This window comes from Cuculus canorus, chromosome 11 (assembly GCF_017976375.1).
Source record: "Cuculus canorus isolate bCucCan1 chromosome 11, bCucCan1.pri, whole genome shotgun sequence".
NCBI classification, from domain to species: domain Eukaryota; kingdom Metazoa; phylum Chordata; class Aves; order Cuculiformes; family Cuculidae; genus Cuculus; species Cuculus canorus.
The window spans coordinates 12,552,082-12,566,899 of NC_071411.1; the positions used below are offsets into that span (position 1 = coordinate 12,552,082).

Here is a 14,818-nt window from a genome sequence, read left to right on the forward strand (position 1 = left end):
ATCATTCCCCACTTTTAGACAAGGAGGAAGAAGAGGGAGGCAGTGGAAGAAGTCTCTGCTGGTTTGCCCTCGTCTGTTTATAGAGCAATACAGTTCAGCTAGGATAGGAAGTAAAATAAACTTTTACTTACGTGAACCAAAACCTCATGAATCCTTCCCTGATCTGCATCTAGGGCAGCACAGCTTTATGCTGCTGTGAGCTATTGAGGGTAAATCTTTGTGCCTGCCCTTAATGTTTTATGTAAATGTACCAGGGATTTCTTTCTGCCTCGTATTAACCTTTACAACTTCATCATGGCACAACCCACATTTTCAATCTTATTTTAATGCAAAATATCTTTATTTGCTGAGGATGTAATTCAGTGAAGGTCACTGCAAACCTCCAATCATTTTTTAATCAGCCTAACCTGAACTACATTTTGTTCCTCCAGTAAAGGGCTAATAGACTTCATCTACAAAATATATTTGAACGTCACCATGGTCTGCTAAATAAAGCCCCATAAATGAAGATATTAATCAATTTGCTTACCATAGACAAATAATTGACCTCTTGCAATGTTTCTTCCTCGAATATTTCCTGCAATACACTCATAAGAGCCTTCATCTTCTTGTTGAACATTTAGGATTTCAAGAATTCCTTTGATTTTGTTGTGTTCAGTTTTCTTTGTCAATGAGTTTCCATCAGACCTCCTCCAGCTAATACTAGGGACAGGACTAAATAATTATATTTCATTAGAAAAAATAGAATGCATTTATTACAGCAGAAAAAAGATAATGTGAAAACCTTTCAAAGGATTATTAATATTTTGAAAAAGCCATCACCTCTTTTTCTAAGCCAAATATACAGAGTTCATAAAACTGAGATTTTATAACCTAACTTACTTAGTCCAAGAGTGGGATGAAGCCCTCAATCAAGTCTACAATTGCTTCATAGGCCAATTTGAATTTTCCTCACAGTAACTCTAATTAGGGCCTAATCCTGCCTTTAGACAATATGACACTGAATAAATGCCTTTAGATGTCCCAATAAATACCATAGAAGCATGAATTATTGACTGTTTTCAGAGTAAACAAATTCCCTGTAGCTTTAGAGGTATTTTCACACCTAAAAATAGGAAATATTAGACATGAACTCAGAGGACCTAAAAATACCAATACACCGAGATATAAAGGATGGAAGACAGGGTAGAGGATGGCAGAAAGACAGCTGAGTGAGGACGTGGAAAGCAAGAGACACTGAGGAGAAAAAGACGAAGGAGAATATTTCTTGTTTCATGTTTTTGTAGCTTTCTATAATTTTAATTTATATTTGGATCAATATATTCCATAGAATAAAAAACAGTTAAGTGTGAAGGTGGCCTATATACTTCTTGGATTTCTGGTAATGTCACAAACCATGCAAACCTCACTTTTATGATGTATTATGTCAGTGAAACACTTTGAAATATTAATAGTCTTGGATTTCACAGTTGCTCTCTGTTTCTGCAAACTAAAGTAAGCTGCTTTTTCTAAGCAGACTAACAGTAGCATTTTGAGCAGCTTTTTACAGAGGCCTTGGCTAAGCACTGACTTCTTTTCCTTTGGAACTAACACCAACAACAAACAGTACCAAGCTGAAAATGCAACATTCATGGAAATTATAAGTGCACATTGCTCTTGTCTGTCAGCTCCCAAGGTCTCTGGCCTCCAGTGCTGACTTACAAAGTATTTATTCCTATTTACAAGAGGATATAGCTGCTCACAACTTGAATTATTTAGGTTTCTGGTTTAAATCTTTGTGTATTGACTAAAGAAATCAGGTCAGAAATACAGAACAGGTCACCAATACAGAAAGGGCAAGTACTTTTAGGACTAGTATCTGCATTTTGAGTTTGTGTGACTATGATTTTCGCAGGTTCTCCCAGAGCCAGAAGAACCAGGATCTGGGATAAGTGTGAGTACTTGGCACGCTACATGGATTGAACCGCTGGGCCGGTGTTAAAAGAGTAACTGCAAACATAAAATCAACAGAAATGGACCATGTACAGGACAATCTACTTCTAGATCACTCTACCATAAAATGAGTAGCAACCCCATACATTTGCTTAGTTCTGCATTTAAGCCTGAGAGATAGAATGAGTCCACTGGAAGTCTGTAAAAGTTTTCCTCATGGTGGTGGGCGTTCAGCTGGGCAATGGAGCTTCCAAGCTGCCCTTCTTCCTGCTCCGTAAAACAGAAAAAATCACAGTCCCAAGATTACAAATTTAACTGAGGGATCTCTAAAAGCTATCTACGCAGCATAATAATTTTTCTAACTAGCTTACATTATCAATCATAACTGAACTGCCTGTGAAAATGGTTTGGAACCGTATGCAATTTGCTTCAGATTTTAGAGGTAGCTCTGCACTGAGATGTATATGTATGAATAACTCATACATAAATATTCACACAATTTACACACACACACAAGTTTTGCATCTCACGTGATCCCTCCAATATAGCTAAACAACTTACTATGAATGACAGTCAATGGGATGTGTCAGATGTCATCAACCGGTGAAAATGCTGTAAAGAACAACTGAGATTTTATTCTTATATTTCTCATTTTGGTTCAAGATCTATATAGTTGTTTAAAATGCAGATCTTTTTGGACAGGAGCAGATGTCATCATCACATTTATTAATTGCTCTTCACTACAAGCCCAAAACCTATTTCAGATGCAAATTTGTTTAATATTATTCCTTACTAGGAACTTTCAAAGGACTTGTTTATCTTTCTCAAAGGCACTGTTTGGTCTGTTAAAAGGTGCTTCCTTCTTCACAAACCTTGCATGACATTATTCATGCAGAATTTCTGTACACCAAGCTACTTTTTAGTCATTTAAAAGAAATAAAGCTCTTGTGTGGAATAAGTCTGTCCCACAATTGCGATGCTCTAGTCAGGAAAACAGCCAGAGTTGTTTTGCAGTCTTGCAGTAGATTGATACAGACTGTTGACGACATGAAGGAGAGCATGCCTGGCTTTTAAAATACTATTGCATATTAAACAGTGGGTGAATAGCTTCTGTAGATCAGAAGCATGCAGTGCACTGAATACCAGAAGAATTTAACTACTTACTTTAAAGGCATCAGTTCTGGATTGTTTTTTGGTTTTTTTTTTTGGTTTTTTTTTTGTTTTTGTTTTTGCAACAGAGGTTAAAGGAAACTAACAGCCATATGGGAGAAGAAAACCAAGAATTAGATGCATTCATTCATGCTCCGCTATGTGAAAGTGCTTCAACTAAATATTTCCTATTCTATTAGCAATGTTTTCTTTTAGTACCAATCATTCATGAATAAGGAAAGCCTACACTGACACCAAGGCCAGAGGCTCTATGGAAAAAGGCCCCTTCTGTCAACTTGTCAAGTCAAGTTTACTAAGGTTTGAGCTGAAGACGCTGTCCTGTTTTCGTTATACACACAACATACTAATGACATCCTTGGGGATGTTTCAAGGCAAACTCTCCTCAGTTTTGGCCAAACAAAAGGGTGTTTAATATGCGCTCCCTTTAGTGATAGCCATAGCAGAGTGATATAAAAATCTCAGAGTTTGGTTCATCGCCTCTGCTGTGTTTAAACAGGTAATTGCTACAAATAGTTAACCGTATTTTGTTCTCCTGTCAGGGAATCCTGTGACAAGTGCCCTAGTTTTATCAGCGGAGAGCAGTCATTTGTCAGGACAGCAGTTCCTCCTCAGCCTGAGCTATAGGTTAAATGAGCAGACTGCGGGAGAATCCATAGCTCAGCTGTGTGCCATCATCCATAGAAAGGACCTTCGTTATCACAGCAGCTTGAGAAGATGTGCATTTCTTCATCGTTTTTGCTGACACCTCATTGTCATAGACTTTCCAGCATCTTCAGGCACTGTATTTTGCAGAAGGAAAGTTTGTCTGACGGTTTCACCTTCTTTTGAAGTTAGTTTACATTTTTATAACCAAATCTCAACAGCAATAACTAATAAAGGCCATATGAAACTCTTCAAGGTAAAAAAGACCCTGAATTTCATTTTAAAATTTACTTTAATGAAATTTCTTTTTGCAGCAAGTTATTTATTTTGCAAGTGGATGCTTTAAGAAAGCTGTCCTTAGTTAGAGGTAAATGTATACAAAACCTGGTTTAATAAATACAGCCTTGCAAATTTTTGTAGGATTATGTTGTATAATTTCATTCTATTGAAGGCCAGCATCTGACAATGTTACATGGACTAGGATCTTCCTGTGAAGGTTTGGGGTCATCCTGCAACTGATGGGTCATCTTTTGCATTTAGTCACTACCAATAACCAGATTAAAATACACAACTGCTTGGGCCTAAAAAGTTTTGGGATATATAAAAAAATAAGATGAGAACAATTTTCAAATTTATTACATTTCATAGACAAAGTCTTGCGTTCACCTGAGTAAATAAGAAAACAGTGCACGAATATGAGAGTCTTTGTACATAAATCTGCAGTTTATTTGAAACCTTCATGGCATCTAGGAGTATAATTTAATTTATATTGTACCATACAGGCAGCAGAATCACAAAACCATAAGTTACTAACTCAGAAAGAAAAGGTGATGGAAAGTATTTTTTGGTTGGTGACAAGTTTTGTCGCACTGAACATGAAATTAATTTGTCTGCAGCATTACAGCCCCCACAAAGATGAAGGTTCCACCTTTTTGAGGCAAAGACTCAGCAGACAGATGATACATTGCATCTATGCCTCATCTTTCGTCCCATGCATCTGAGGCCACTTCATAATAAAATTAAATCTACAGTCTTCAATAATGAAGACTATGTCTAGTTAAACAAATGAGACAAAGCTGAGGTTTGAAAGCTGCTATCACGTCTGCATCAACTGCTGACACGAGGAAGAATTAAGATCCAGGTGGTAAAGTAATTAAAACACTCAGGCTTCTAATCATTCTGATGTATTACTTGGGAAACAGCAAAGAAGCAAAGTTTTCTGAGACCTGATATTGTGTTTCATTCTCCTGTGATCACAAACCACTCACCTTAACTAATGTGAGAGAGGGTCTTCCAGAGCTGCTTAGTCACCCCTTAAGGTATGAATCTTAAGTGGCTCTATCAGGAACATGGGTTGAAAATAGCAAACTTCACTTGTGGTGGCAGAACTGATTTATATAAATGATTTTAGAATCCTGTAGTTGATCTTTTTATAACCTCCAACATAAACTCCTTGAGAATAGACTAAAACAGGCATCTAATGAGGAAATGAAGCCTGGTATTTTTATGTAAGTTTAGTAAAGAAGGTTATTTCAAACCCACTTGTACCTGTGAGATTATCTACTTATACCAACAACCTCTAGAAAAACCCTTCCATCAATATATTTACAAGAATATGTGGGGTCTTCCATGAAAAATGAATACTCCCCGTTGAAAGAAATCCTGGTTTATATTATTCACATACACTTTTTTACAACCTCAATCAGCAATGGCCCATCTGCAGGGATTCTGAAGAAATTATTTCACTATCTTATAGATAGAATGAAGAAAAATATAAACCACAGAGTTTAATAAATGCATGTACCAGACATAGAAACTATTTTGCTTATTTTCATTCCAGAAAAAAAAGTATTTTTGGAAGATTCCTAGAGAAAAAAAACAAAGTAACTCCAACTGAACATAACTCTTTCCATAGTACTCAATCAGCTCAAAGATGTAGTGAACAATAATTTAGATATGTAGCATGATTAATATAGCTTGATCCAAAACACTACTTTTAATACCGGTATAGTATTAAACACTGTCACCATAATGGATATTAGTGCAGAACACAAAGTCTCATCTCTTCTATTAAATTGCCACAGCCTGCAGCATTTGAAATACTCCAGCTACTATTTCATATTTCAGTTTTCCCTAGTAAAGAACTAAGTCTGAGGTACATTTGTTGCTGGTTTAGATTCCTCATCCCAGACATCAGACAGTTGTAAGCTACTTATGGTTCTTTTTGCCCCACTGCATTTCCACCACAGGGAGGACCAATTTACTTTTCAATAATATCTTAGTATTCATGGTCTCTCTTCTGCAAAACAGGATTCAGAGTGGAGAGCTGGCCCAAGGACTTTTTTCTTTCCAAACCCTCCTCTCAGTAACTAATACTGACCCTTTGCCTCCCTTCTATTTTTCTTCTAAACAAAGTTTTATGACTGGGCTAGAAGACAATTTGTGAAAGCTAGTCATGACATTTTCATGTGGAATGCAAAAAGAAATCTTTGAAACAAAGGTATGTGGACGGACCTTTGGATGGCCCATAGCCTGGCTGAAGGAATACTTCTCAGTTAAGTAGCTTCAAGATCCCCCCAGGTAAAAAGGCGCTTTAAAACTCAGCCATAAGTCTGGCCTCTTGTGCTTGCATTTTAAATGTGTAATTGCTTTTTGAGCAAGGTCCAATGGGTATGATTTGCTGTTCCATACAGAAGAGAGATGCTATTTCTCTAAATACCACAAAAGTAGTTTCATTTAAGACTTTTAGAGACCAAAACCACAGCAGGTTGCCTATAATCTGCCTTAGATGTGAAAGATTTCTCTTATTCATAACACAGAGGTAGTAGCAGCTGACAGCATTGTCTGAACCAGTGGACTAACAGTATGAATATAGAAAATTATGGATAATGGGAAAGCAGTTCTGGAATCCAAGAGAGATAATAACTGTTAGTGCTTGTGGCAGATCAGAGGTATAGTTCAACAAATGTTGAGCTGAATTGATTTTAACGTAAACAGACAATAGTAGAAACTAGAGTTTTAATGGAATTCTGGCATCTAAAGGTGCAGATAGTCACACTGCTGCATTTATATGTGCCCAACTACAATTGTAAACAGCTGGAGGTAGGAAACTTCAAGCTTTTAACAATGCTACTAATCACCTACATACCTTTAGAAATCTGGCCTTATCTAGCAAGTTAAGAGTATTTCACCTGCAATCTGTTTTTCTTGCTTTATTCACTCATTAATGCCAGCTCTGAAATAAAGCTTTATCACTGACTGATACGTTAGTGAAAATGTGATTTAAAGCTCTGTTCAGAGTGAAAAAAAGCAGACCAAAGACAGTACTGTTCAGCATGAAACATCTAATCCATCAAAAAAAAAAAATAAATCGAGAGACAAGAATTCTCCAACAATAACGCTAAAGAGCTTTTAATCAAATCGCATCTCTCGAACACATGCATATTAGCCATATGATAAAAAAGAGTTGTGAAGAAGGATTTGTGCCCATGGGTCCCTGGTATTTACTCAGTGTGACTCCAGGAAAGCATAGCAGGGATGGTTTTAGCTGTAGTCCTATATATGGAGGAGATGATGTATATTAAAACTGCATTAACCCTTTCAGCCATTCTATTTTCTAGGCAGGCTCACTGGGAGATTTCATTATCGGTTACATCCTTTTGGTCCACCTTTATGATTTTCTCCTTAAAATGGTAAAAACTGTGTGCTACACTGTCATGACCCATCCTCACCTCTTCAGTAAGATAGCACCATTTTGTACATATCATTTACTCTGTTTTTTAAATGCTTTTCTGCAGTAAATGTATCATTGTTAAGTGCTTTCCATGCAACAGATGGAAATATGAAATGACAACTTGAAATGTAAAGCCTTTACTGACTCACACACAATTAAGGAGGTATTTAAAGAGAAGTAGCTTGACAGAATTTGGAAAGGAAAATCAGCTTTAGTAGGAGCGTTCCAGTCTGGTAATTATTTTGGGCCAAAAAAAATGCACATGCCTTTGAACATGGCTATGTAGAAATATTCTTAATCCTTAAATAAAAATTAGCCCTAAGATTAGTTTATATAAAAATCTCATTTGAAAGGGAAGGCCATTTCCCGTCTTATTAACTTTTTATTTGCTTTATTTTTCTACTTCTCAGCGTAGATTCCAGAGGAACATTTGATTAATTTGTTCTGTCTGTAAGTCAGGCTTTTAACCTCTGGGAAAGCTCGAAACACTTTAAAAGCTTGCAGCCTTAAAACAGATTGTCAAAGCGAACTTAAACTAAATAGAGGTCAACAGTCTAAGGTTATTGTAGCTTTTCCAGGGAAACGGATGCTCATTGGAAAGACTAGTTTTTGTAGTCTGGTTACACTTAGTTAACCATCTGTTCTTTGAATACAGAGCATGCCTTGCTGTTTAAATGCACCGCTACTGTAAATGAATACAACAGTGTAAGCAACCCAAGAAAAGCACAGGTTATCACACGACTAACAGATCTGTTTCAGCAAGAAAGGTTACTGCTAGGGGCTTCTCAGGACTCCTGAGAATTGCTTTGGAGATGATGCTAAGAGCCGTGTGAATCTGTTAGATCCATTCTAGACAGTCTAAATGCTCTTGAAACACAGCTGGCTTGGCCAAGTTGCATTCTTAACAATGACGCCACAGAGGAAAACTTTCCTGTTTTGATGCAGATCAGATGTGAATGTACACCTAGACTGAATGCTGCAACCTGAAGTTAGGTCTCATTCTAAAGTTAAAATTCCTGTCAAGGAATATAGTCTTTGCTGTGGGTTTCCCTTTCCTCCCCAGCTTCAAATGGCAACTTACTGAGCTTCAGTTATGGTATAGTTTTCGTTCTCGTTTCCTTGGAAACATTGTGCAGAAACAATCAAACCAAGACAAGACAAATTCATATTCTGAACAAAAAAAAAGTTGCTGTGCAATTTATAGAGAACCATTGTTTCTCACTGTAAAACACTGTTAGAACCCTTATTGTAATAAAAATAAAAGATCTTACTTTCCAAGAGCAAAGCATTCCAGTGTAACAGATGAGCCCTTCGCTGCATATGTTGTTTCTGGAAAACGTACTTCAATCTTTGGTTCGTACTCCCCCATCACACCTGTTGAACATCAAAACAGCTAGCACTCCAGTTGAGCCTCAGACCTGTCTAGTACAACAGAATTTTGGTGTAAAAGAAAGGATGGCATTGATGTTAGAGCCCTATGTTCCATCCATGGCAATCAAATGTGATGTCTATGGAGCAGGCTCAGCCTGCTGGGGGAGATCCAACCCTACCCTGAAAGCTTATGGGAAATGTGTAAGTTCTGTGCATTTGAGAGTTGAAGAGCATGATTTTATACACATTCTACCTGCACGAGTATATTATACCTGTGTGTTAAGGTTTTAGACCTAATTTAGGGTTTACACATCTTCTTAACAGGTGTTAACAAGCAATGCCTTTAGCACTGGTCACTTCTTAGGATGCTGGATAGATTCTGGGTTCAAGAAAGAATTATGGAATTCTGTTTCCAAAATATTTGTAAAACACTTAGAACTTCTTTGAGATATCTTAACATGAGCTACAGGCTTGAGAAAGGCTGATGTAATTAGATGTAATGATCACATTTGAAAATCTGTCTGGACATCTGATAAACCACAGACAATCCATTACCAGTTTAGGGCAGATCCCACACCGAAAATGAACTGATTCTTACTTTATATTTAACAGGGATCTGGCTAATATTACACATACAGTTTGCACTGTTGTCTGGAAGGCTGCCTGTTTAGGATCCAAGCCAGAAGCCACCAAAGTCAATGGGAGAAGATAAAGAGAGACTGACAGAACAAGTCTGAGAAAAGGAATAGAGTCATGAAAAGGAAAAAAAATAATCAGAAATTATCTTAAGCATTTACACTAACATTTCGTACCACATTGTTAATTTTTAAGCTGTGTTTTGGGTGATCTACTGAATATGCTATAAAGCAGCATAGTCTCATAGTGGAAGTATTTTTCTATAATGCACAGTTGAGTTTAATTTATCCTAGAAACATAACTCTATACAGACTTTTGCTACTGATTGCTGCCAATGCTTTGCAAACACTACAAGTATATTGAAATTTAAGTGAGCAAACTTACAAAGCCAACTTTGTGTAAAGGTTTGCCAGGTATATATTTCTCTCTGTGAACATTTAATTAGAAGCATTGCCAGAAAGGTATTTGTATATGTGTGGGTGAGTTTCTCACCTCAATAACTCACTTTGAAACAGCTTACTAGATTTGATATTCAAGCTATACCTAGATTATAAATTTTGAAAGCTTCGTTGGATTTAAACCTCAACGCAGGCATCCCTAAGAAGAGAAATATTAGCATACCATCTGACATTCTCTTGCTATTTTTCAATTATATCGAGCACTGCTTTCTTTACGTATATTTGTCTAACAGTCCCTGTCCTGACAGTTCAAATCTAATTTCAATCCAGCAGAAACTGTGATCATGTCCCACTGCACAACTTTTTACTAGGAGTTATTTTACCCCCATGAGGATGCATAGCAGTACCAATTTCTCAGGCTTGCCCAGATAACTTACCATCACTGCGGAGAGTGAGAGGAGTGGGTGGTCCCTGCACACTTTGCTCTGCTTTAGAGTTAGTTACAACACAGGTGTAATTGCCCACATCTGTTGGTTCTACTTTGGCAATGTACAGATTACCCGTTTCTTGTGAAACAAAGCGGCGACTATCTTCCTGAACATATAAGGTGTTATTGTTGAAAATCCATGTGTAGGACAAGCCTAGAAAACACCAGATACATATCATGCATCCTTTCCAGTATAATCTTCTTCTCTTAGTGCTTAAGTGCAATACTGCCAGTTGAAAGAACAAGTCAAACAAGAGCAAGCGACTGGGGATGCACAAATTAGCAAAGATAAGGTAAGAATTGCTTTAGTTTTAAATTCATTTCAAACCACTTCAGAAGGTCACAAAAATTTTTGTCTGCTGCTACTTTTCATTTTCCTGCTCAGCCTATTTTCAGTAGGAATGGCAGGGGTACAGTGCCACGAGAAAGCTGGTTTAGTAAGTAATTTCTATTTATAATACTTTCCTTCTGAACATCCAGAGAACAAATTGTTTATTTCTTCATTCTGAATACAGAAAAAAGAAACTGGTAGCATGAAGCTTTATCAGAAGTTTCTCATGAAAGGGGAGGTCAGCTGTGCACAAATATTTTCAAGATTATTTAATATTTGATCCTATTGCATATTTGACCTTTCTCCTTATCTTCTATACTTACATCTGCTTCTTGTCCTAGTCTGACTTCCTAACCCTTTTCTACCATCTTTTTTCCATACTGTGTTTCATAACGCATACCTTAATAATGTATGTCTATAGTCTAGGTGACTTAAAACTCATTTATTTGACTAGCCCACCCTGGAAGGGCAGATCTCCATGTGAGCGTACTATCCAAGGACCCTGCTTTTTGGAAGGTATTTCTGGCCAAGTTTCATTACTCTGCCCTCAGTACAGAAGCCAGCAGGTTCAGTGTGCTGCAGCACGAGTTCACCCGAGGTGTCCTGCCAGCCCCACTTTGTGGCTGCTCTTCATCGCTGCTGACACTCAACTGTGGGAGCAGGACTGAAATTCTGTCTTTAATAAGGCATAGTAAATCAGAAGTTTCCAAATCTACCAGTTTAGCTTTCCTTAATTAAATGTATAATTCATAAGCTAACAGTGTTCTGCCAACAGCTTCATTTTTACACACTTTCCCCATCAACATTCCCATTTGAAAAAGATTATTTACGTTTCTTTCCTCCTCTCACTTACAACATGGCTACAGAATGGTAATAAGTCTGCAAACTCCGGTAGTTTTGTGGAGTTTTATGTTATCATCTTCTAATATTTTAGGACTCTCATTAGAAATGATGCGTCTCCAGGGAGCAATCAATGACACTTTCTATACTTGGCTAAATCCTACAATAGGCTCTGTTTTATTACAGCTTAATGCTAAACTTCTTTTCTTCTGCAGAGTAAACCCAGAAGATGCAACAATTCCTAAGTGCAATACAACACATGTGTGTACATCTACTTGTGCCTACATACAAGATAAAAGCACCATGCTTTTACATCTGTATGCCCACGTAGTTTTAGGTACCTAGTTAAAACATGTATTTTACAGAAGACAATCTGGTGGAGCGTGGAGTTTTGCACAGGGAGAATTCAGCCTATGGCTATAAATATAACTGATGTAGCCATGACCCAATATGACTTCCAGAGGCATATTATATACAAGCTATGTTCATGTCCCAGGAGCAAAGTTTGATGCTTGTAATGTGGCTGGAGAAACAGATCCAAGTGACTGGTATGAGCAAAACTGTGGGGTTTTGTTTGGTTGGTTTTTTTTGTTTAGTTTTTTTTTCTTTTTTTTTGAGTTCCCTCATCTGCAAGCCAGGGGCTGTAAAGAAAATGCTGAAGATTTGCAGGGTAGATACTTTAATCTATGTTCAATGAGAATTAAATAGTATGCCATAAATTTAAATTTCTGTGGAAGAAATGCCTTTCATCTGAAATCTCAGATTTCACAAGAACACCTGAGGGCTGGTGCCTTGATGTTCCTCTTGTGACTACTGGAACTCCTGCCTTCCTCCTGACACATACCTACACAAAGGCACGTATAGGCTCATGTGCAATAAAATTGCTCTGGGGTCAAACCACTCATAGTTGGGTATATAGACTTTCATGAAAAATTAGTGTATCTAATTATAAATGGGCGGAGTTGAAAACATGAGATAAATAGAAAAAAATAATTTTTAGGCTTCCTTTCCATAGTCTGATTCTGGAGCTAGCAATTACAAGGTTAAAGAAAGCACTGACCCAGTCTAAAAGGACACCATCGTTCCTGCTAAGACTCTAAATAGGTGCCCCTGAAGGGCCTTCAAATCATCTTCTAGCGTGCAATCAAAAACCAGAATGCTGCTGCAGGAACTGGTGATACAGCTAAATTCTGTGTAAGATAAAGTATGCAAAACCTAATAAAAGTCTTAAGAACAACTTTATGCTACATAGATGTTCTTCATGAGGTCAATCTGTGGATTAATTAATCAGTAAAAGAGAGCCAGGCCTTCTCTGTCCTGATTTCAGTTCTCAGGAGGTTCCAGTTGACTATCTTAGAAGGTTCTGTTACTCTCTCCTTGCCTGTACTCCTCCATTGCCTTGGAGCCTATTGATACATTTTCCCACTAACCGTGAACAAGTACAGGCTCCTCCTTTTCATATTTAAATCCCCCTCCCTTGTCGCCTTTAGAGGATTATAAATACTAGCTGTCTCCTAACTGCGGGTTCATCACCACCAGTCCGCAGGCCATACTTGCCTAGAGCCCAGTTCAGCTTCACTAAACTCTGTAGAAACCCTAATTTTAATTGACTTCAATGGGAGCTGGAAGAAATCTCAAGAGAAAGGAGCCAAACTTTGGAGATCAAACTCCTTTCTCTTCTAAGGCTTAATACCAGCAGTCTACTGCCTTATCTTTTCTCAGAAATTTAAGTGACAAAATCAACAGACATAGTTCGCTAGAAAACCTAATGCTGCATTATAAAAGAAGCTGTTATTACTTAAACATTTCCTGTTTGAGCTGCTCTGAATAAATCAGATGCTAGCAAACCCAGGAAAGGAACAAAGGAAAGTGGTAAAAGGCCCATGCCATCACTTTTAGGGTTACATTCATTTGCATGAGCAAATCAGCAGCTGGGAAGAGTCTGGTAAAAGTAATGCTTGAATGGAAGGTAGTAGAGGCATAGAAAGGAAATTATAAGGAGATAGTAACCTGCTAATGAACTAGCTAAAATGGGCTTTAAAGTTGCTGATGCCAGCTATTTTATGGAAGAACAAATAAAGCTGCAACTATTTATTTTGGGGTGGGAGGTGTCCATTCAAGCAGAGGGTTTCTGAAACAGAGCAGTTGGGATCTCACTTCAACATACCCGTGACAGTCTCAGAATTATTGAATTTCAGAGATCACTATGAAAGAGATTCAGCGTAAAAGGTCTTACAAAAGCCTTATCTATTTTAAGCACTGAAGATTTTTGTGGGCTTTTTCTCTATTTCATTTTTTTCTTTTGTGTATAGACCTATTTTGCCATAACTTTCCTTCTGGAGTAATCACTTTCCATATGATATTGAAGATGAATCAACATACCTGAAATAAAGGAATAGAGGTTTTTCTACACCAGATGAAATAGTCCAATTTTCTTATTGGTCTTTTCACTGTAGTTAATGTGTGATGTTTCAGAGGAATAAACACTTGGGGTAAAAGTACATATTGTGGCATAAGGGAGAGAAGCAGCTGTGGAAGGGAGCCCTTGCAGACACATTCACTGATCATAGGGTTCCACCATGTGTGATGAGAAGAAAATTGGGGCAATTTTGAGTGAGCCCTTGCTCAGTGATGCTTTAGACAAGGACCAAACAAGCAGAATTTTTTTCCAGATTGCTTGGGGCTTTTTTTTTTCCATAAACCTTTGAAGAAAATTGCTTACAGGAAAAGTTGAGCTTGTTCCAAAGACAGAGAGTGAGAAACTATTTAGGTTAGAAAAATATTCTGTTAGCCTTAAAGAGCTTTATAGCAAAAAAGAATCCATCTGATATCTGGACCTACAAATAATGATAATATAAAACTCAGGGCACTAGGAGCATTTCAACATTTAGTTCACAAAAGCTAATAATAAAATATTATTCATATAATTTATACACTTGGATTTTAATTTAACACATATGTGTCAAGGTGTTTTCCAAGACAAGCTTCAAAACCATTAATCACTTTCAGGTAATTAATTTTTTTTAAATCTATCTAGCTATGGCATAAATATCACAGCATAGCTCCTTTTTACAGGTACAGCTGAATGGTCTCTGTTCAAATTAACATATTTGAGCACTGAGCACTGGTAAACGATATTTGCTCTCTAAAGACACTGATCCCAATGCTGTTATTGAGTCTGTGAGAAGACATCTCGGAGAGCATAGGACTGCCTTTACTTCAAAAGGGCCACTTGTCAGAGGAGGGATAATTACAGCAATGTAGACTTCATTATGCGT

At 37.4% G+C, this 14,818-nt stretch overlaps 1 protein-coding gene across 1 annotated transcript in view; it reads right to left on the bottom strand.

Annotated features, from left to right (window-relative positions):
* The window catches only part of LOC104063580 (contactin-6), an 87,889-nt gene that overhangs the window by 45,595 nt on the left and 27,476 nt on the right, over positions 1-14,818 (bottom strand). Inside the window, 3 exon segments of the mRNA XM_009565802.2 lie at positions 530-714; positions 8,749-8,851; positions 10,320-10,523. Of these exon segments, the coding sequence (XP_009564097.2) occupies positions 530-714; positions 8,749-8,851; positions 10,320-10,523 (492 nt within the window).